Consider the following 24,218-nt stretch of genomic DNA (forward strand, 5'->3'; position numbering starts at 1 on the left):
TTTATGTTTCAACAGCAACCTTGGTCCTTCTGAAGGAAAGGAGTTCACTGTCTTCTTGAGACTGTCCAGGCAATCTACTTATAATAGAGAAGTAGCTCTGATGTTAGAGAAGCTTCACCCACTCTTTCTTTATATATGCAATGCCATTTTCTTGTTGGTTGATAATTCCTCTAAATGAGAATTTGATTTATTGGCTATACTACTTATCTACAAGCTGAGACCAATTCAAATCTGCTTATATGTTAAAGGAAGTCCAAAGAAAATGAGGTAACATCACAAACAGTACTGATAGACGGACATATTCAAAATTAATTTTCAATTATTATGATTATTAATATTCATACTACTTGAAACTTCTTATAAACAAGATATTCAGCAACAAGAAGTCTGGAAATGCACTAGTTAGGAGGTTTATTTTCTCTCTGGAAGCTTCTCTAGCAATTCTGGTATCACCTCAAAAAGATCACCTACGAGTCCATAATCAGCAACCTGCAATTCAAGGAGAGCTTTTAGAAGGGCAAAAACCAGATGCAAGAAAAATCTCTTTCCACAAAAGCTTGCATCCGAAAAGAAATCAAAGCAAAGCAGGATTTTCAGTGAGTAAAAGCATTGAGCAAAGGCATTACTAATGCATCATTCTATCGCAATTGAAAAGAGGTTATCTAGCTCTAAAAGCTGAAAGTTGTTTAGATTTTTTGGCAGTCAAAGCAGGGAAAGGTAAGATAAAGAAAACTTTAATTATTCTGAAAAATATAAGTATTCTCCATTAGCGGTTTGCTCAATGACTATAATTCGCTTGTATGGTACACACAAATTTCAGTTTATAAGTTTAACTGTTTAATCAAACTGAAAAGAAAAAAGACAACTTCCTGATGATCTCATATCCCAAATGTAACCAGCAATTGCATACCGTAGGAGGAGAAAACTAGCAAAGTACATTATTTACCACAAGACATGGAATTGCTAGTCTCATTTGAACACACAGTTACCATTTCCCAGCACGGAAGTGTTTCATCAAACACAAGAAGATGAAAAATGGCTCTTTTTTTTTTTTTTAATAATAAGATGAAAAATAGCTTTGAAATGCACAAATTCAACTAATTGAGCAAAAGAGCACAAAAATGCTAAAAGCCATCACCTGAAATATGGCTGCATCTGCATCTTTGTTAACAGCAACAATGACCTTGGAATCTCTAATGCCTGCCAAGTGCTGGATGGCTCCTGATACACCAAAAGCCATATATAACTCTGGGGCGACAATCTTTCCAGTTTGGCCAACCTGACACAAAAAAGCACTCAACTAAGACCATGGAAGAAAACATATATAAGAACCCCCCTCCCCCCTCTCCAAAAGTGAATCGTAAACATATTTATAATGTATCAGAGGCACCACAGAACCCAAAAAGACAGTAAGTAGGTAAGTTCTCACGCCATCATGAGAATACCAAACTTATCAAGCATCAGGCAGAGGTACCACCAAAATATATTGTGTTTCTGTATGTATTTCAAATTATAAACAGTGTTATTGCGTGTATGAGTATTGTAATAAGTACTCAAGATGAAGCATCTACATTGCATACATTTTTTCTTCTTTTCTTTTTCTTTCTATTTTTCTAGGTTCCAAATTCAGAATTATCACAGCTTTCAAGTCAGAACGAACAGCTGAAACAATTCTACTCTTCTGAGTTGCATAACAGCAATTAGAGCAAATGAGTTCAAACAAATTTAAGATTGTAAAGAACAAGGAACTAATGGAATGAAAGGGCTATCTGATGATATTAAGTGATATATACAAAGTTGGGGATACCCATAATAGGTGTTACCTGGAGGTCATTAGGAACAAATCCAGCATCAACAGCAGCACGGGTAGCACCAACTAAGCAAAAAGGAAGAAAGAATCACCAAATTATACTTATATTGTTGAGAGAGAGAGAGAGAGAGAGAGAGAGAGGTCATATTTACAACAACAGCATATGCTTATATGTCCAAGAAGCAAGAACAAAAATTCTTCTTAAATGTAAAATGTACCAGCTGCACCAAGTTTCTCTGCAAGCTTCTCTATCATCTTGAAGTTCTCAGCATTTTTCAACCCACGGCCCCCTGTGACTACAATTCGTGCATTCCCAAGATCTGGGCGTTCTGTATTCTGAGAGGTCTGATTTACATATCTAGATTTACCTATAGAATCTGTTAATAAATACACAATACCCTGTCAGGAAATACAAGTAATTACCAGATAAATCTGATTACCCAGAATCACCCAATAGATTATTAACTTCAGCATTTTAAATATTGAACAAGAACTACAAATCAATAGATAAACAGAGGACTAGATACATTCTCTTCTTTCGATATATACAAGGCAGAGAGTAGCCGACAAAAAGAATTCCTATCCATTGGAAAAAGAAAAACAGACCTTCACCGAAGGTCGAGAGATCAACCTGGGAGATAGGAGCTTCATTATCTTTTGAATCAGCTGAGGTTGGGGGCACTGGGAAAGATGTGGATCTAATGGTCAACATACAAGGGCTGTCACCATTATATCGAACTGTACAAAGTGCATTTCCAGCATATATGGGCCTGCCAAATGATTTTAGATCTTAACTTCAGTCAGATAAGGAAATCTCATTTACCTTGACACATAGTTAAGGATTAAGAGTGAACTTGAATAATGCTAAAGCCCGAGGAGCAGAAAACGGCCCACCTGAGCACCTTTCCAGGACACAAGAAGACACCATTAAAAGTGAAATTGTATGCCATTTAGTGTTTGCTTTCAGTTTATGCGATTGTGATGCCTCATTGAGGATTTCAAATATTTCAACTTTCAAGCATTGCTTGATATCGATTATCTATATGACATAATGAGCTTGTAAAATCATCAGGGAATTAGCATTAGCATAAGAACGGTTACTCTGTTAAAAAATGAGGTGAATAATACCTAAGGTTTTATAGCTAGGTAAAGTAAGTTGATTTCTAGAAATCGCTAATCCTTTTCTTTGCTAATGTCATGTGATGTGCAAAAAACCATTCTACCAGTGTAGATTAACTGAAGAAACATGATAATGACAACAGTCAACAGTGAAGCAGAAATGAATGCCTAGAATTTTAATGATGCTTCTTTTTGCAATATTGCTCACTATGTTTTGGACTTTTAGGTAAGGGGTGGATTATGAAACCAGTAGATTGTAGATAAGACCATTTTTATTTGATTACATGCAAGTAGACTAAGGAATCATGCTTCCTACTTGCTGAATAATTTCTCTTGTTTTAGAAGAAAAAAAATTCTGCATACTGGGAATGTATGAATGTCAGAAGATTTTCAAGCATATTATTGTTTGAATATATGTATATACAGTTTTGTTAACTTCTCAAAACAAGAGCAGCAAGTTGTCATAAATAATTAAAGGAATATGAATATCAGGATCAGTAACTTTACTTGGCACCAGCCAGACCCATAGGAAAAACAGATACAGGGACATTAAATAATAAAAGCAGTAATTACATATTCTTTTGTCTGTTTAAAGGAATATGAACCATTAAATGAAAAAAGATTAAAAAAAAAATAAAAAAAATAACCTCATGTTTTTCTCGTCATGGTTCCTTCCTCATAGACATAAAGGACATAGATATCTAACAATGCGTTGTTGGATAACTTTAAACAACGATCAACAACCTTCAGGGTAAGCTATTAACTTTAGCATCCCTGTAGGCTGAATGGTTTCATGTAGGAATAGACAACATATAAGGAGAAGGCATCAAAATCATGTAATAGGGCTAAGCAACAGCATGTACCTGACAAATAAATTAGGTTCAGATATTTCAATAACATCTGTAACTGGAGAAACATCTAACAGAGCCGCTGCGCGTGGTAGAATGTTTTTCCCAAATGAACCTGAAGGTGCAATTATGTGTGAGTAGCCACCTCTCTGCTGAACCAAATGGACTAGTTTAGCCCAAGGTTCTGCTAAAGGATATGTAAATTTATCCGAATCAGCTACAAGCACCTGTGCAAGAAATAGTGTCTGCCAACTTTCAGAATCCCATAATATTATGTCCTTGAACTGTGTCTCAAAGACATATCACTCTGAGATGACAGGATTGTTAAAAGTATTGATACATTGTTTTCTTCCTTGAACATTAACCATGAGAAAATCAAAGACAACAACATCTCAGAGGCCATCAATCTTCCGGGCTTTGGCAAGGTGAAAAATCTCGTTGGTCATATGTAACTCTTGAAAAGTATAGCAATGCTGTGGATTACTAAACCAGATATTTTGACTCAGTGGGCTGCTCTATGAAAGAAGACCAAATCAACACTTATTTAACATTCATTATACCCAATTTTGCCTCTATCTTAAAGAATAAATGCTAATCCCATTTCAGTAGATTTCCCAAAAAGCACCTCAAAATTGATAGACAACTACAGGTTCATTTTTGAGTGAAAAATGAAATGACTATAGGAACAAATAGCAGCAGAAAGCCAGGAAGTCCATGCAGAGTAAGAGGATCACAGGTTGAGTTTAAGCTACCTGAGAAACTGCAGGATGACATGAGGCGGCATGTGCAGCAGCTTGTTGAAGTGAAGGACCCAAGCCGGCCAATAGCACAGAGATGGAGTTGTCCTTGCTTAAAGAGCTTGCAGCTGCAACTGCACTCACAGATGAGGCATTGATAGAACCACCTCCATGCTCAGCAAGAACCAACGTGCTAGCCTACATAGAAAAAAACTGTATACAGTCATCCCCAACTCCAACTTGTAGGCTAGTGAACCTAATAGATAGAAGCATGCTCTGCATGTGTTTTCTTCTTTGCATGCATTTCAATAGGTGAAAGAGTGATGATATCAATTTGCTTCTGTCTTTGATTGTATGAGTTGTTTCTTGAATTTCTTAAGAGTTGTGCTTTGATTGAAAGAATAAGCCACATGACTGGCATTTTCGTTTAAAAGGAAGTTTTTTGGATAACAAGGAGAAACTTGTACGCTAGCTAGCCTCAGGATTATATTGTTCTAATGCACGAGTAAACCTTGAGCACTTGAGCTATCCCTTACCCAAGCATTAGGTCAATGAAGGGATTCGAACCTCAACCAACAAGGTAGGGAGTATACCCACTTGCCAGTTTAGGTAACCCTATGTATTGAAGTATTAATTAAACGATTAAATTCATAATTTCTTATTAATTAAAACTTTTAGGATAAGTGATTATTTAACATATTATCAAAGCATGGGTCATGAGTTCGAACCTTAACTCTATAGTTCATCCCACAATTTTGTTGGGTCACACTTATTAAGAGTGAGTTTGAACTCAAACATGAGGAGTGTTGAAGTATTAATCAAATAATTAAATTTACTCTTTCTTTCTTATCGGTTTAAGCTTTTGGAATAAGTGGTGATCTAGCACAACGAGCCAGCTTAAAAAAAGTTGGTCGAGGTGATGCATATGCCTTTACAGATTAGTGTGCATAGAAGAGTTTTTAGTTCATTTTTCTTTCAAGCTTCGTATATAGAAGGGTCAGCTCCCCCACTGAGAAGCGTGCCTATAGTGTTCAAGTACCAATACAAAATTTCTCTTTAACTGAGAACTCACTGGGTTCCTCTGCTTGAGTGAGGTGAAACCAATCAAATCATATTTGAATCGGATATTCTCTTCTTGTGCCTAAGCCTTATAATTCTGACAAAGCCACCCCCATCGAAAATCTCAACAAAGAAAGCGCTAGAAAACATGTATCGGAATTAAATCCATATCATATATTCAAAGACGCATTCATAAATATACATATCCAAGCTTAGATAGCAATCATATGTAAATGGTCGAGAACTTACGGATCGAGAAATTAAAGAGTGGAACGGAAGGGTGCGTTTCGCGAACGCTCTGAGCATCGCGCGGGCTGCCATTGCTTGTGCAAGCTTCTCTCCTCGATGGGAGATGAAAACGACGAGGCTGATGGGAGCTCGATTTGTTTAATGAAGAGTTTCAAACGTCGTCGTATTTTTAGTAGTTCAGCTAATAGCAACAATAACTATAATTCAGGGCAGAAGCGAAAATTAAAAGATAAAAACATGTTTTAGATTGAATTTGAGAAAAATAATTATAATAGCAAAAATAGTTATTGGGCAAAAGCTTTAGTAAAAGTGCGTTTTGGTCATTTTTAGGCTTTTTAACCTTTAAAAGCGCTTTTAATTTTTTTATCAAATGAGTATTTTTTTTTTTTTTCAAACGAACTTTTTGAGTGTTAAAAGCATTTTTAGGTCTTTTAAACGTAATCTCAAACATGCTCTAAGAAATAGAGCTTTTAAGTCAAAAAAAAAAAACTTTTTGATCAAAACTTCATTTTTTAATCTTTTGTTAAAAGTGTGTTTTAACCATTTTTTGACATTTAAAAACGCTTTTCAATTTTTTTACCAAACAAGTACTTTTTTTTTTCAAACGAACTTTTTAGTATTAAAAGAACTTTTAAATCCCTCCAAACCAGCCTAAAATCTTGTTTGGAATTGCGTTTGAAAAATAGAGTTTTTAAGTCAAAAAGAGCTTTTGGGCAAAAGCTTCATTTTTAAGTTTTTGTCAAAAGTACGTTTTGTCGATTTTTAGGCTTTTTTGAACCCTTAAAAGCACTTTTAAGATAGTTTTTGGGCATGTTTGAGATTGAATAGGAGAAAAATAATTATAATAGCAAAAATAGTTAGTGGGCAAAAGCTTTAGCAAAAGTGCGTTTTTGTCATTTTTAGATTTTTTGACCCTTAAAAGCGCTTTTAATTTTTTTACCAAATGAGTATTTTTTTTTTCAAACGAACTTTTTGAGTGTTAAAAGCATTTTTAGGTATTTTAAACGTAATCTCAAACAAGCTCTAAGAAATAGAGCTTTTAAGTAAAAAAAAAAAAACTTTTTGACAAAAGCTTCATTTTTTAATCTTTTGTCAAAAAAGTGTTTTAGCCATTTTTTGGCATTTAAAAATGTTTTTTAATTTTTTTACCAAACAAGTACTTTTTTCTTCAAACGAACTTTTTAGTATTAAAATAACTTTTAAATCCCTCCAAACCAGCCTAAAATCTTGTTTGGAAATGCGTTTGAAAAATAAAGCTTTTAAGTTAAAAAGAGTTTTTGGGCAAAAGCTTTATTTTTAAGCTTTTGTTAAAAATGCGTTTTGACCATTTTTAAGTTTTTTTTACCCTTAAAAGCACTTTTAATTTTTTTATCAAACGAGTTTTTTTTTTTTTAAACGGACTTTTTAAGTGTTAAAAGCACTTTTAAACCACTCAAACGCAATCTCAAGCAAGCTCTGAATGACAATATGTTACCTTAATTGGATTATGCATTAAAAGGAAAATTACGTACGAATCCCTCCCATAGTAAAACGACAAGATCTAAATAAAGTAAAATAATAGAAGAGAAATTTCTACTTCTATCAACTTTTGTGATTTTTCAGCTGTTCAGAAATTTCTACTTCTATGCAACTGAAGATCACGCGCGCAATTTGAAGCAATTGTTAGTCTTTTTAACTGACAATCATGGCGGAAATCCTCTGTGCCGGCGGCAACCCGTCATTATCCTCGCTTTGACACTTGAATTATGTCTCATCTCCTCTGACCTTAATACAAGGAACATTTTTACTGTTTTCAAAAGGGACCGATTAGGGATTAAAAATCTTATAATTGAGGGAGGCTCTCCGTCGTTTGTCCCCGCCCTCTAGCGCGCACCGGAGAATCCTGGTAAAGCATCATTTTTGTTGTGTTAGAATATATTTAGGATTTTTTATTATTTTATTTTTTTTATATATGTATATACCATGTATAATTGTCAATACTAGAGGATACATGGGTCAATTTAAACACTAGTCGGGTCAAATTATTTAATTATGAACCAATGTATTTAAATGAGCTAGGGACACGATAGGATTCACATAACTTGTTTAATAAACAAGTAATGTTGGGTTGGCTCGATACAACCCGATTTATATAACTTATTTAAAATACAAATCGTGTTAGATTGAGTCAAACATGATTCGTTTAACTCATTTCAACATATATATGACTTTATGAATTTTTTAATTCACTCATTTAGTGTTGGATTCGTATCGGATTGGTGGGTTGTATACAAAATTGTTATAGTCTTAATGTAATTACATCAATAAAGAAATAGGTTGTTGGATTTCTTTCATTAGTAGTAAGCTTTTAAGGCCAAGCCACCTCAAATTAAAAGGAAAAAGGAAGCCACCTCAAATTTCTATGTTATTTATATTTTCTGTTATTTTCTTACCTATTTTTAAAATTTATCATTGAATTTGTAAAATGTGACGTGAATTTTAAAATTATCATTGAATTTGAGATAATTATTATTGGATTTTAATCTATCGGTAATTTTAAATATTATGTCACATTTAAGAGGATTTTAATTCTCCTTATATCATTACTTGTGGTCTCACGTATTCAATATGAATTTGCCCATTTTTTATATGGAAATGGACAAGAGATTAGTAAAAAATAGAGAAATAAAACATTTATCTTCTATAACCTATTTGAAGATTATTCCTCCCATCAAACAAGTAACTATGTTTTTATAAATCACATTTTGAAACCACAACCTATACCTATCTAATTAATCGTATAAATTCAAAAAGTCTAAAGATAAACGTGCGGACAGTTTTGATAAATATGAAAAATAAAGGGACCATTTTTTTGTATTAAACTATATATTAAAATACTATTGATAAAGTGCGGACAGCGATGGTTATAACCCACCCTATTCCAGAAATCCAACGACCCCTCAGATGATGATTTGTGGCACTTTCCATCAAGGAATTAAAACACCACACTCGGGATAAAAAAGAAGAAAAAATATCCGCATAAGATGCGAAAGTCAGAGTGCGGAGCTTAATACTTGTACACAGAGACACAGAGAGAGAGAGAAAGATACGCAAAAGAACAATAGAAAATCGAGTGCACATTAAGCTCATTCGCTCCCCAAACCCCCCGCAGATCTACTATGCCCTTGCATTCTTTGATTTGATCTCTCCCTCTCTCCCTCGCTTTCGTGTTCTCTCGCCCGTCTGAGAATCAGAATTCGCAGCCATGTTTTCCACCAGCAAGATCAAATCCGTTGATTTTTACAGGTCAGATCTCTCTTCTCCTTCTCGCCAATTCCGCATTTCATTTGCTTTTTTTCTTCTTTAATCTCTGCTACTGATGCTAACTGTGTTGTCTATATATGATGCTCTTGGAACGTTGTGGTTGGATCGGGAACTGTTTATTTTTTTTATTTTTATGTGTTTTCTAATATGTTGAAATTGTGTTTATGTATGTATGTATGTATGTATGCATGCATATGAGAATAATTTATAAAGGAATTATCCGAACTTTTTTCTAGCCTCGTACAGAAATCGGACTGTGATATAAGGTTTTGTTGGCGTTGGACTATGAATTTGAGTGAGCTTGAATACGTAATTGATAATACACTGTCATTCTAAGTAGGGAAGTGGCTTTTTTCTAAGTTCTGGAATTATCAAATTGATCGCTAGAGTTTGTGAAGAACAATTTGATAGTGGATGATTTTGCATGGGAGACTCATGGTAGTTGTTTGAATTTTATCAATCATGCATGATAATTTTGGAAGGTTTGGTCTTTTGATGTAAAATCCATCTCTATCCTAACTATAAAGCTTGAGAGAAAAAGTTCCACTCTTAGTGAATACTCTTTAAACAGCACTTAATGTGCGCAGGGATATTCTTTGCTTCCAATGCAATGAACCTGATCTCCATGCTTTCATTACACTGTAGTGTGGTGAATCTAGTGATTGACTACAAAGCAATTAAATCTATACAAAGATAACTAATAGAGAATAGAGATGGAGATTAATTAATTTCTCTCTTTAAAGTTTTCCTACGGGTAGAAGAAAGGAGACCTAGGTGACAAGATGAGAAACCCAACTTTTGGTCTTTTTTCTTTTTTCCTTTCCCTTCTGTTTAATAAATTGCAGCAAAGTAAATGTTCAAATACAATATTTTTATGTGAATTGTAATGATATTTTATGAATTTGTTTAAGCCACTTATTCTTTTCTGTCTGCAGGAAAATTCCAAGAGATTTGACAGAGGCGTCATTATCAGGTGCAGGATTATCCCTAGTAGCAGCACTGTCCATGATGTTTTTATTTGGAATGGTAGGTAGCTTTTGCCTCCTTAGCTGGATTTGTATGGGCTTGATATCAGATAATTTATTCTTCATTGCATTCTGACTTCTGAGGTTGATGATTAATCTAATCTTTTATAGGTAAGACTTTTATCTATTCTTGTGATTCATTTTAACTTCCTAGATGACAGTACACCTTTTTTGATGAATAATAATTTATGGATGAAGAAGAAAAACTCACATACACAAAGAGTATACAATAGAAGTAACTACCTTAATAGGGTTGAAAATTTTAAAAGTTAACAAGATCTACAAGACTAGAGGAAAGGAAATTAGGAACAAAATATATAACCCAATCTAAAATGTAGCTCAAGAAGGAGGATTTTAGTTGTAGCACATTAGACTCACGGTCTTCAGAAAGACAAAGATTTCTTTCTCTCCAAATACTCCACATTAGTAAAGTAGGGATGACTTGCCATATGGCCTCTTCGGATTGTCTCCGTCCTCGTGTTTTCCAACAATGAAGTAGCTCTAGAATATTGCTTGGCATGACCCACGAGACTTGAGAACCTATGTTTGTCATTCCCTAATCCCCCCCCCCCCCCCCCCCCCACCCTTTTTTTGTGGACTGTTATGTGTATTTTTTTTTTGCTTTACTAATAGCTTTTGTTTCTTTATGTAAATAATGATGTTCATTTTACAGGAATTGAGTAATTATTTGACTGTCAGCACATCTACGACTGTTATAGTTGATAAGAGTTCTGATGGAGACTTCTTACGCATTGATTTTAATATCAGGTAGAGTTCTTAATGGCATTAGTTGACCTTTTAGTTGGTTATGAAATTCTTGTGAACCATCTTTGAGATAGATAAATGCATGTGTCTTGTGTGCACGTGCACACACACAAAAAAATGCACATATAATGGTATCAAGGCATTGACCAGTGAAGCTAAGGTCTCTTGGTCTTGATGTTTCTGGGTTTGGGCGAACTTGTAATAATAGAAGGTCCCTTTTTTCCTGAGGCTAAATAGAAGGTTCCTGTTATAAGGCTTTTCCTACTATGTTGCCAGAAATGTTATCTTATATCTGTCTTCTCATTCTTCCAAATAATATTGACTAATATGGCTAACCTCTCTCTCTCTCTCTCTCTCTCTCTCTCTCTCTAATTTGGTGTACTTATTTCTTCTATATTGTGTTGTAGTTTTCCTGCCCTCTCATGTGAATTTGCATCGGTAGACGTGAGTGATATCTTGGGAACAGTAAGTTTCTATTATTCCATTTGTTTCATTGATTACTTCTACAAAATGAAGTCTGCTTATGCTCTAATGATTGTTTTAATTATTTGATCAATGTGATTATCTCTCTACTTGTTTAACTTTGTTCTTTTAATACACACTTTTATATCTTGGACGTTCTGTATGTGGAATATTTTCAGAAAAGAAAACAAACAGTTGCTTCTTACACCAAGCAAAAATAACTTAGAAATTTGAATAAATAATAAGTGCTATAAGAATATTATGATTTAGGGCATTATATGTTGGTAGTCACCAATATTGTATTGAAGTTGTGATTCATTAGGATTTTGAAAGTTGAGGCAAGCATGAGGAAATTTTCAAGGCAAGGAGTTTTGCACTTTTCATTGCACATGCTATATCAACTGTTAGCATTCTCCAGTAATCCAGTAATGATAGGGAGTGCAACAATGTAGTTCTCTATGCTACATTGGCTAACTTGAGCCAACATTAACAACCTAAGATAGCATATGCCAATTTAACTCCTGACTTCAAATATATTTTCTGTTTAAAACTTTTTTATTTTTTTATTTTTTTATTGTGGGGGGTAGACAGTGTTCAAAGTTCAATTTTATGTATGCTCCATGCTTAATTTTCTATTCAGAGGCATCCCTTTTGTATATCTCCTCTTTTCTAGATTAGTTGCACCCTTTTTGGCGCAAATGCTCCTATCGGGTGTTGATTAATTCTTTGAAGGATAGTTGCTCTCAACTGCTCCTTCTTTGTACCTTTTCTATTTTCTCAATATAGTGTAATCTGGCCTGATTCTGTGACCTTCTACCTTCAGAACAGGTTGAATATAACAAAAACAATTCGCAAGTTTTCGATAGATCCAGATTTAAGACCCACTGGTGCCGAGTTTCACTCAGGACCAATTTCTCATTACATTAAGCATGGGGATGAAGTTGATGAAGAACCTGTTGATGGCTCTGTCCCACTAACAGCTCAGAATTTTGATAAATATTCTCATATGTAAGTGGATCTCTTCTGAGTTTCAGACCTTTAATTAATTATCTTTTTTAATTCTCTTATTGTTGTGAATCTCCTTGTAATGTAACAATTATGGTGATGCCTCCCCTTGATTTGTGCTAAACAATTCTTTTGCAGACATCAGATTTTGGTTGTAAATTTTTTTGCTCCTTGGTGCTACTGGAGCAATCGCCTGGTATTATTATCTTCATCAATACTTGGTTACCATCTTGGAATATTTTTTTTTACAACTTCAGCGGTGCTTAATTAAATGATTGCTGCCTAATTGGCTTTACTCTTGCAGACTCCATCTATATGAATTATACTTATGGAGATAAAATTGTGGATTTCCTTATCTGTTAAAGTAGCCCATTTGTTTTGTTTGATATGATTCCGTTTGATATAATGAATTTTCACTGCAATTCACATCTTTGAATCTGAATGCCTATGATGCATTGCAAAAAGGAATTTAGAGAAAATTCAACTTGCATTTAGTGAAGTTGTCACAGTACAATAAGGGAGAATTTAGAATCCCATATCTTGTAACAGTTATTTTTTTGAAGGTTTTGGTCATCAAACCATTCGCTTTTGCTATGGTATTCCTGTGATTTTGATTAACAAAATGACACACTGGGCTTATGCCAGGTAATTAACTGCCATCGATTAAGAGTCGCGGTGATGACGAATTTTACCCATTCTAACATCCAAGCTTACAGACAGTGGTGCTTACAGACAACTGACTTGCCTCAGACATACTCTATTCACTGAAATTTATAATTTGTAGCTCCTGGACCAAAGGAAAAGAATTGAATAACTTAAAAAAGAGGGACTGAATGTTATTCCACTCCCCCCAACTAGTTATTTTTCATTATACCCTGTTATCAACTTGCCAGTTGCAGTGGGTACTGCTCTAGATATGTCTGACTTGTTGGCCACTTGTCAGTTGTACCTCTTGACTAGAGCACTTTTACCTGAAATCTCCTCTTAGGAAGCTTTTTTTGCTCTAATTTGCTATGTTAGTCACTCTGGACGCATAGAGTGCATCTTTCTATGTGCCAGAGTCATGTTATAATATGTTGAACATTTACTTGTAACATGAAAAATGTCAACTATCATTTGTATTTTGTATAACCTATGCCTCTCTTTATTTTCAGTGAAATCTCACCGGTCAAAAAATCATTTGTAGTGGGTCAATTGTTTGCTTGTTGCACACTAGTTGAATATCTAAATGCTTGGAGTTCATTAATACAATTTTTTTTTTTTTTTTTTTTTTTTTTTTTTTTTTTTTTTTATATATATATGGATGCTCTCCATCTCTAATAGATGCTTGCCTCATTTTCTCTCTGTTTAGAAACCAGCATGGGAAAAGACGGCCAAAACAATAAGAGAAAGGTTGAACACTTTCCAGCTTATATTGTTTCCCATCCTTGTAATGAATTTTGCATACACACACACACACACACACACGTTGTCCTCCGATCTGTGACATCGATGTGCTAGCCTCGTTTTCACTCCATCAGCATCTCATACACGCACTTGTTTGTCCAGATACGATCCAGAGTTGGATGGGCGGATTCTTTTGGGAAAGGTAGATTGCACTCAGGAACCTGACTTGTGTAGGAGGTACTTTCTAGGTTTATCCTTTCTTACTTGCAGGTTTCTTTTTTGTGTGGTTCTAATTTTAGCTTCAAGGCCTTCATTTTTTTGTTATTTGTATGCAAAAATCTAAATATATGTGACTCCATTTTTCTAAGACTGCTGCGGCACTCGATTTATCCATATGATTGGATACTGATCCTTATAGAATTAGTTTAATCTGCTTGTTGCCAGTGACTTCGGCTTTTTTTGGTGGGGAGGATGGAAAAGTAGGAGGAAAGAAAAGGTTGGAAGGATGGAAACAAAGCAAGGATGGAAGAGATTGTATTTTGCATTATTAGCATTTGGTAGAAGGGATGGAAATTGGAAATTCTCATTAGGCTTACGCTTTTAATGATATTGCGAATACTTATATGTAAAAAAAAAAATAAAAAAAAAAAATAAAAAATAAAAAATTCTCATTAACATCTCTCCTATTTTCCACCCACATTTGGTGAGTTTTTTTTGGGGGGGGGGAGGGGTGCGGGGGCATTTGGAAAACTCTTACCTTCCCCTTTTTCCTTTGTTCCTATTTTTCTCTCATTTCAAGCAGTGAAAAACAAACTCTTGTTCATTCTCTGTTTTCTTTCCTCCCTCTTCCATCCTCCTCCTAATTAACAGACAATCAGTGTCTGGAAGAAAATCTGCAAGGAAAATTCCCTTTCCAGACAGTTACTGTGAAGTAATAAAGCCAAACCAGATTCCACAATGTGTCGGTGTTTCCTTTCCACAACTCAGAACTGGTTTGGATGGGGCTGCAAACTATTGTGATTGTAATATTGCTAGCTATGCTATCAAAATTTTCATGGCTTCTTATTGATAACAAGGCTTGTAAGGAATGATTATTTCAATAGTCTTTATCCTAAAAATTGAAAATATATTTGCGATGGTTTTATGGATGAAGCTGGTATATTTATTTCAAAAATTACAAGATTACATTTTTTTTTTTTTTTGGGGGGGGGGGGGGGGGGTTGGGGGGGAGACGAGGGGGGCAGGGGGAAGGTGGGTGGTTTGAGGGGATTACTTTATTGCTAGAGTTTTGATGCTTGGTTATTCCACAATTTGGGGGCCATTGTATAATTTTCATGAGTCTTGATCGTTTTTGGTTTGGATGACCTCTAATGTGCACAGTGCACATTATACAAGGACTTATGGTAACTACTCTGTGTGATCTTCTCATGCTTATTTCTAAATGAATTCTTGTAATAATGAGATGAATATATTTTGTATCTCCTTTGTGAGAATAGTGGTGACTTATTTACTTTATCAGAAAAAAGAAAAAAATAGTGGTGACTTCTGAATTACTTATGGAGTTCACAGTGTTATGTTGGATTACAACTTTGTTTATTTTTCTTATTCTTTTCCTCTGCTTAGTTTCTCACTTTTGTGCTCTTATTCCTAACTTCACCTTTACTGTTTAGGCATCATATACAAGGCTATCCATCAATTCGCATTTTTCGTAAAGGAAGTGATGTTAGGTAAATAATTTATCTTTTCGTTTATTCCTACGGTCATTCTCAAGCGATGTTCAGTGATTTTTATAGCTTGCATAAATTTGCACATTATACTCTTTGTGCGTTCAGTTACTGAAGAGGTTTTTATCATATGCTTCATATTCACATCCATTATCGATTCAATCTATAAAAGGTTCATCATTGTATCCCCGTAAGAGTGGGATGGAGAATGAGGTTGTGGGTTCAAAAATAACTAGATACGGGTTTAAGTTACCAATCAAAAATATGTTTATGATTGTGTCTTTTCATCTAATTTTCCCTGCAGGTCTAAGTAGTTCTATGGGACAGCAATTGTAATTGTTATGTCTGCATTAGGAATCAACTGGTTCTAATTTGAATATGTATTGCCTTAGGGTTGTTTTGCATGGTAACCAGCATGTTTTGCTCGTTCCATAAGCATTTATGCTCTATATATTATATATCAACAGCATCAGAGTTTGAAGTTTGTGAGGGATGTGTGAGGTCGGACTATTGGCAACACTGTTAGGCTACTAATAAGGGGTTCGCAGAAGATGCGTAGTTCTGTCATCTCTGCCTGTATTCTGCAATTCTAATTCCTTGTTAGTTGACTTTCTTCTGTCACAGGGATGACCATGGACACCATGACCATGAATCTTATTATGGAGATCGAGATGAAGATAGTTTGGTTAAGGTACAGAAGCAATTTGGTTTGCTTTTAGAATCACTTTCTTCCAATTTTTGTGTTTACACATTAAGGGTGCAACATGGCCTTGCAGACAATGGAAGCTTTGGTTGCAGCTATTCCAGTGGAGTCTCAGAAGCCAGCTTTGGAGGGCAAGTCTGCAAATATGTCACAGAATGCTAAAAGACCTGCACCATTGACAGGGGGATGTAGAATTGAAGGATATGTGCGAGTTAAAAAGGTAATTTCCTATAAATATGGAAATTCATGAAAGTATTGCTTGGATATTTTACACTTATCCATAAGCGAACTGTTATTGCAATAGAACTCTTTTTTACCTTCAGAGTTCCAGATGTGAGCATGCCTAGAGATTCTTCACATCCTTGAAATTACTCTGAAAACGAAAGTATTTGGCAATAATAACACACCACTGATAACTATGGTGGTTACAGAAACTATACTTATGCTCTCAACATATTCTGGCCATTTCTTGGACCTGTAAATTGGGCCAAAGTGTAACACTTAGCTGTTTTTATTTGGGTGTTAAAGTTTCAAATTAAAGCTGTCTTGCTCTCTGCAGGTTCCAGGAAACCTTGTCATCTCAGCTCGTTCAGGAGCCCATTCGTTTGATCCTACTCAAATGAATATGTCACACGTCATATCCAATCTTTCTTTTGGCCGGAAGATTGCACCTAGGGTGATGAGTGATGTGAAGCGCTTGATACCTTATCTTGGTGGAAGTCATGACAGGTTGAATGGGCGACCATTCATTAATCATCGTGATTTGGGTGCAAATGTTACTGTAAGTTTATGCAATCCTTCCTACTTTTTTTTTTTTTGTTGCTTCTCTAATGTTCTTTCACACAAAGCAAATAAAATAATTAGCTGTTTTGCACATGCACAAGGAAAATAGCTTATATGTGAAGAATATGCTAAGCACAGAGGATTTGGAAGTTAGAGGTTCCAGAAAAATCTTATATATCAGTTAAATGGAAATCGGTGGATGAAGATAGTCTGCACCCATGATGTACAATGTTTAATTCCTACAATTTTTTCAAGTACTAGAACCAATGTTGAATACATTTATTTGATCTGAAATACTGATTATGATTATGGTTAGTTGTTGCTGAATGGGGTAAATCATTCTATTCCGATTCCCCTTATCCGGTGGAAATTAGCTCACTAGTGATTCATTCCTATGTGATCTTTGTATGTGGATGATATTTGGATGTTCAAGCGCTATTTCAACATAAATTTATCAGATTACTTCATTTGCAGATCGAGCATTATCTTCAAATAGTTAAAACGGAGGTGATAACAAGAGGATCTCATAAATTAGTTGAGGAATACGAGTACACAGCCCACAGCAGTTTGGCTCAGAGCCTATACGTACCTGTTACAAAATTCCATTTTGAGCTTTCTCCAATGCAGGTTTGGCAACAAACTATCTGCATTCATGTATTGGATTTTACTCCCTGCTTCTCATTTCTAATTTTTCTTTTCCTCTCCTCTTTGTCAGGTTTTAATAACTGAGAATCCAAAGTCCTTTTCACATTTTATCACAAATGTCTGCGCAATTATTGGGGGTGTTTTCACGGTTGGTATTTATGATTTTCTTTGACTCTTCACATCTTATGGCCGGATTTGGATTTTCAGCAAATTTTTCTGCCAATTTGGGCAGCTATTGTGAAAGAACCCATATGGGATCTACCTGTTCAAATAAATAAATTTTAGGTTGTCCAGTTACTTATTTGGGCAGGTAGGTCTTATAGAGAAGCTCTCTCGCATTTGCTGCAACAAAATTGTTGAAAATCTCTATCCTGGATAGTCGGTATCAATTGACTACATTTCCTTTGTGTTTCAGGTTGCTGGAATCTTGGATTCCATTCTGCACAACACCATTAGAATGATGAAGAAAGTAGAGTTGGGTAAAAATTTTTGATAGATAGGTGAGATTTTAAGCGTATAAGAAATTCAGATTTCCCAGAAACCCATACGCTAGTGACGGACATTGGCAATTTATTCCGCAATAAATGTACAATGAAGCATGAAGTTGGCTATTCTAGTTGCCATCACAGGAAATGATTTGGAAGAAGGAATCTGAGCTTAATGGTTGCATGCGATGCGATCTTTTTCCTCCCTTTAATTTTTTCTTTCTAGTTTCTAGTTTCTAGTTTCTACTAATGTTTAGTTTTAATTGGTACGGATGGCGGTGAGTTGGTTGTGGAACGTGGAAAATGGTAGTGAAATTACCTTAGCTGGTTGGGCTGCCCCTTGGCTGTGGGGAGACAAATGTATTTTTGGTGTAATGCTATACGTGCTACATGTTCTTCATCCTCAATTTGGAGTTGTCTTTACTTCCATAATTTTTTGTATGGGTTAGTGATATTTAAGATTCCTCTAGGCATGGCAAAATAACATCAATATTTGGAGTAAAATGTCAAGAGTAGTAACTTCGTAGCAAAACTTCATAAAAAAGCTCCTACATTTGACTCCAATTTTGAGAGGTCTTTAGCAAAATAATACTGTACTCAGCCAAAAAAAAAAACCTTAAAAAAAAAAAAATCCCTATTCTCTCTCGTCTCAAACAATTAAAAAAAATAAAAATAAAGAAAGAAGACTTAAATAGAGTAGCGAAAGAATAGAGAATGTAACGCTGAGTAGAATTTGGATTGATTGTTCGAAAGGTAATTCAGTAAGAGTAAGAGAGAAAATTAATAAATAAGCAAGAGAAATTTTAGCCACCCAAAAAAAAGAAGAAGATAACTATGAGAATACTTGAATTTATATTCAAATTGGAATGAATAACTAATTAAGTTCATGTCTAATTATGATATAAGATCAAATTGCAAATAAAAATAAAAACTTTACTAGAAAATTGGCGAAATCCAGGAATAAAATCACTACTTAAATGAGGAAAATATATTTCCGGATTAAAATGAAAAAAATAACTTAAAAGTAGCAATTCAAAAAGAACAAAAAAAGAAGTGGATTTTGGGTCCAAAAATGACATTTAGTCCAAAAATGACATTTACCAAGCATAGCTCGGTGGCCACAAAGTGCACGCCAAAAAGAGCTTTCTGGATTGGAGTTTTATGCACAACTTTAATACTTGGCTAAAGTTATGTCTGATTTATGGTCTATTGCGCGATATTATCCAAATTATGCATAATTCTACCGATTCTTGTCATTCTTACACTAATCAATCTACTAAAACTCAAAAAGATTATATATATATATATTATTCCTTTATCCACGTTTCCATTGATCAGCATGAAAATTCAACCAAACATATCCTTCTTTAACTGTCATTTTGAAGCTATTCTTTAACTGTCATTTTGAAGCTATTCGTGAACTTTTTCAATAGGTATGTTCAAAAACTCTTGCGGCCGACCCGACCCAACCCAAGGGGTTTTGATTCGATCTGACCCGAAACAATAGATTAAGAAAGATTTATACTGTTTAAAAAAAGATTTTATTCTCTAGTTCTGGAAGATTTAACAAAGATTTATATTGTTTCTATCACTTCCGAACAAAGATGAGTATTTCTTCCATGGATCCAAAAAGCCCCAGCATCAGAATCAATATATTATATATTAGTGCATTCACACGGTATATATATAAAAATCCATTTATTTGTTTATGTACGTACAAATGTTCTTCAACAGTGAAGTTGCAAGCACTCACTGCATGTCACCTTATTTCTCATCTATATATCAAAGCATTCAATCTTTGAAAACAATCGGGGAAAAAAAAGGAAAAATAAAAAAATAAAAATAAAAAGCTCAATCATGCAAACGGTATAATAATGGGGTTAGAGGATAAGATCAAAGAAGAGAAGAAGCAGCAGTGACTGCTCCAAGAAAACCAATAAAACTAAACGAGATTGAAGAAGCTCCACTTGGAGGAGGAGGCTGATCACTGACAGGAGACGGAGTCGGGTTTATCTCCACTGTCCCGGCGGGCGGAGACTCTTCGCCGGAAGGTGCCGGAGACGGCGCTGTCCCTGTTGAGCCTGAGGGCGGAGGAGAAGCTGTGGTTGTTTGGTTAGTGTTGGAGCTGTTGCTTCTGTCTGCCAACACAATCACCACAACCTTTTCATTTTTGAGGCAGTTGTCTCTGTTGCCGCTGATGAAGTAGAAAGGCCCAGATTGGTCTAGCTTGACGACAGTATGGCCGTCGGAGAATTTCTGTAGAGGGTCTGAAGTGTTGCAATTGGTGTATGAATCCTGGGTTACGCGAAACACTGAGTCTTGGCCTGCTTGGTACGCAAACACTGCATGTGAAATAACAGTACTGGTTAAATAAAAAATAAATAATAAATAAATAACAGTGATTAAAATTATATTTATTCCACTTATATTTAAAATAATATATCAATGTATTTTTAATCTTACTGAGACTTTCTCTCTATATATATGAAGTTATATCAAGTAATAACAAATATTGGCAGTACTGCCTTTGATCATGAATTTTATAATACGTACGTGTAGTCTATTAATTGGTTCTAATAATGTATCATGCTGATTTATGCAGGCTTGAAAGGTCAATTGATTCAATGTTTAGGCTTCATTTGTTTTGTATTAAAAAAAAAAAAGGAAAATCGAATTTTCTCATTTTTCACCCCTATCATTAGGATTTAGAGTTAAATCAAACGGTAATTTAATAAATGAAATGTTCCTTTATAAAAATATAAAATTATTCTGATTAAAAAGTTACAATTTTTTTTTGTTTTTTGAAAGAAGGTTTTTTGGCATCCAAGAAACCATAATAGATGGGTAACGTTGCAAAATTATTAAACATATGAGAACTTGGCATATATTGTAACTTTTTAAACTTAAAAAATATGATTATAAAAGCGTTGAAAGATTAGAAAGGGTAAGTGATGTTTAAAAAAAAAAAAGGGAAAACTATAGGGAAGTTAATTAAAGGCTCAGTTGTATATGGAGCATTGAAGAAATAAGATTTTCCCTGGAAAAAGATTTCGATCGTCTTACCAAGAGAGTCTCCGATTTGGAACCGGTTGTTTTCAGCCCATTGATTATAATGCACTTCATTGGGATCAGGAACAGTCCAGCCCTTAGAGCCTCCAACTGTAAACTCAGTAGATTCTCCCTTGTGCACCAACAGCATGAGACAAAGGAGCCCCACTACGTGCAATGCTTTCATGTTTTGGTGATGATGATTTGGGCTGAAAATGGTGTTCGCCATTGAAAAAGAACAAATGGGCATGCAGTAATTGATAAATCTTTGTAAAAAGCTGAAATCTGTAAAGTATGGCAGAGCTAGCAGAAGGGGTGAGGAGAATGATCTGATGATGAGGGTTTTTGTAGGCCAAGCTGCCTTGAACTTTACAAGCTGTGGCAGTGAAGCTTTTGCAACTTTTTCTTATTCTCTTTGGATTTCTTAAGTTGTAGTGCAAAGCATATGTTCACTTTTTCTATAACTTGGCCTGTGGGTTTATACTTTGCTTCATCAATGTCAGGAATATTCATGTCTTGTGCTCGCGGTTAATCTAATAACATCTCATCTTCAGCATCCAAACAATTAAGCCTGTCTTCATCCCATGACTCTCACTACTTCCATGGAATCTGCTTCAAGAGCTACAAATTTTCGTGGAAATCAATGCATGCTTAGTTGTCTGTCTTATCTTTCTGTTGGGGTTATTCCACGTCAGTTGTGAAAAAGGCTGGTGATCAGTTTATAACTGTGAGGAAAAGCCTCACTTAGCTTTTAGTCAGGTTAAGAGAGGCCCAAGACTACCCAACACTTATATCAGAGCTAAAATTCAACTAACAAGTCTTGACCCAACAGTTAAGGGAAGAAATAGGTTGTCTCTACTCCGACCCAGAGCCCGATGTGTGAGGGAGGGATTGTTGGGGTTATCCCATATCGATTGTGGAAGTGATTGGTGGTCAGTTTATAAGTATGAGAAAAAACATCACCTCTTAAACTAACTTTTGAGGTTGAAATAGGTCCAAGAACACTTTCTTTCTTCTTCTTTCTTACATATGCTTAAAAGTTTCATGCAGTGGAAGATCGAAAATGCAGTATAATCAATGAACGTGGCGTATGATTTCTTTAAACTTGCAAACCAATTTCTCAATTTGATAGAAAAGTCAATTTTAGTTTATGAAATATTCTTTCTTTACTTCTCTACAAATTCTACTGACTAAAAGTGCCTGTAAAATAAAGCTGATGAAACGGTGGAAATTAATATGCAACTTGCTGGCCGGAAAGAGCAATGGCGAAACCTGTACGTGTCAACTGCATATAACTTTTAACGTCAGGTCTACTTGTATTACTTTTTAACATAAATTTTCGACCGCATGGCTTCTGCGCCCTTTTTCCGTACATATAACATGCTTTTATCAAGTAGATGGCAAAGTGATAAGTGGGGGAATTAATTAGATCGAGATATATTTCAAGAGAAACATAATCAAATTAAAACAAGCATGGAAGAAACATAACGCAAAGATTGTAACTACTAACTACTAAAAATCTGTTCCGGATTGTGTTTAAGAAATAGTCATTAATTTTAAGTCAAAATTTTTTTTTTTGTAAAAGTTTAAAAATAAATTTTTTACCAAAAGTACATTTTGGCCATTTTTAAAGTAAAAAATAAAAATAAAAAAGTATTTTTGAAATTTTTTACCAAACATGCTAGCTTTTGTTTGGCACGAATTTTTAAACACTAAAAGTACTTTTTAAGCTTTCTAACACAATCCCAAAGAGGTCTTAAGACTCGATTAATAACCCAAAAAAACTACTTGTTCACCTCCCGTCACAATGACTTTATTAGAACCTTTTTTTTTTCTTCTTTTTTTTTTCTACACGGATCACCTTTACAAACAAACGTCGTTCGCTTCAACCCAGAATTGTTGTAGATGTGGGCTTTTATGTAGTTTAAATGATAAGAATGAAACTAGGAGAAGAGTTGATCTATTTAGGTTCGAGAGCTCTCTCCATTGATGGTGTAATGTGGGAATCGTGGCTTGGAGGGAAGAAAAAAAAGGAAGTTTTTAATTACACTACATGAGTTAGGTTCAAAGGCAGTCATCTCATTTGAACGAGATTAACATTCGAACATGAGCTAAGGTTTCACAAATTCATCACCGATTTTATCACCTTGGTCAAACGAGATTTTACTAAGCCATTGACTGATCTTATTTGGTTTAGAGCCTCTTGGGGATTGTGTTTGAGAAATAGAACTTTTAAAGTCAAAAAAAGTTTTTGGGCAAAAGCTTCATTTTTGAGCTTTTGCCAAAAGTGCGTTTTGACCATTTTTATGTTTTTTTTATCCTTAAAAGCGCTTATAATTTTTTTACCAAACGAGTACTTTTTTATTCAAATGGATTTTTTTAGTGTTAAAAGCACTTTTAAGCCTCTCAAACTGGCCCTTAAGTAGTGAATGAATTTGCACCACTTTGGCCGAACAACATTCAACTAAACGTCTTAGTTTTTAGTATTAGAATACATGCATTGGTTCAATCGATCAAGCTTAGACCGAGGTATTGACTGAGTCTTCCGGACTTCAATTCTTGACTTCTCTTGAACTACATTATGCTAACTGCCTTTTAACACTTTAAAACATATTTCCTTGGTTGATCAACAAAGGATTGTGATTGTGGGAATAAAGTTAGGACCTTTTTAATGTTTTAGAATACTAATAATTGTGTCTTTGCTTGTCTTGAAAACCTTTGAGATTGGTGTATGATGATGATGTTCATTACGAATTATGTGACTTGTAGGAATCTTGGGTTAACATTGGATTAAGATCTAGTAGGCTGTATTTAGAGAAAACATGTTTAGGGGGAAAAGATCGATCGTCCCAGGAATGATCAATCAGTTTGGACAGTAAGTACATGATTAAAGTTTTATGTAAAAGATTAGAATTTTGTTAGAGATTTGTCTAATAATATAGTATGACTTGCATAACATGAAGTTGATGTTTTGAGATGTCCGAGGTTAAAGATGAGTGTTCGAGGTAAGTATTCGCCCATGGAACCACCAAATGCTTTGTCATTTAACATGTTTATCTTTC

General features: G+C 34.8%; 3 protein-coding genes across 3 annotated transcripts; 1 reads left to right on the forward strand and 2 right to left on the reverse strand.

The window, feature by feature from the left end:
* Nucleotides 1-299: 299 nt before the first annotated feature.
* ETFALPHA (electron transfer flavoprotein alpha) lies at nt 300-5,960 on the reverse strand. Its single transcript, XM_059584886.2, has 8 exons — nt 5,823-5,960; nt 4,530-4,712; nt 3,793-4,004; nt 2,417-2,580; nt 2,029-2,187; nt 1,824-1,876; nt 1,139-1,279; nt 300-489 (listed from the first exon to the last, which is right to left on the reverse strand). Exons 1-8 carry the CDS (start codon nt 5,892-5,894, stop codon nt 412-414), a joined length of 1,062 nt encoding a protein of 353 aa, XP_059440869.2. The 5' UTR covers nt 5,895-5,960; the 3' UTR covers nt 300-411.
* A 2,810-nt stretch (nt 5,961-8,770) lies between these two features.
* LOC132173389 (protein disulfide-isomerase 5-3) lies at nt 8,771-18,515 on the forward strand. Its single transcript, XM_059584885.2, has 15 exons — nt 8,771-9,107; nt 10,061-10,151; nt 10,824-10,918; nt 11,323-11,380; nt 12,201-12,385; nt 12,521-12,578; nt 13,734-13,774; nt 13,931-14,005; nt 15,439-15,495; nt 16,117-16,183; nt 16,269-16,415; nt 16,755-16,976; nt 17,453-17,605; nt 17,694-17,771; nt 18,039-18,515. The coding sequence occupies exons 1-15, from the start codon at nt 9,067-9,069 to the stop codon at nt 18,114-18,116; spliced, it is 1,446 nt and encodes a 481-aa protein (XP_059440868.2). The 5' UTR covers nt 8,771-9,066; the 3' UTR covers nt 18,117-18,515.
* A 1,309-nt stretch (nt 18,516-19,824) lies between these two features.
* Nucleotides 19,825-21,455, reverse strand: ENODL9 (early nodulin-like protein 9). The gene is made up of 2 exons (XM_059588145.2): nt 21,172-21,455; nt 19,825-20,450 (listed from the first exon to the last, which is right to left on the reverse strand). The coding sequence occupies exons 1-2, from the start codon at nt 21,404-21,406 to the stop codon at nt 20,002-20,004; spliced, it is 684 nt and encodes a 227-aa protein (XP_059444128.2). The 5' UTR covers nt 21,407-21,455; the 3' UTR covers nt 19,825-20,001.
* Nucleotides 21,456-24,218: the final 2,763 nt, after the last annotated feature.

This window comes from Corylus avellana, chromosome 3, assembly GCF_965113065.1.
Source record: "Corylus avellana chromosome 3, dhCorAvel1.hap1.2, whole genome shotgun sequence".
NCBI lineage: Eukaryota > Viridiplantae > Streptophyta > Magnoliopsida > Fagales > Betulaceae > Corylus > Corylus avellana.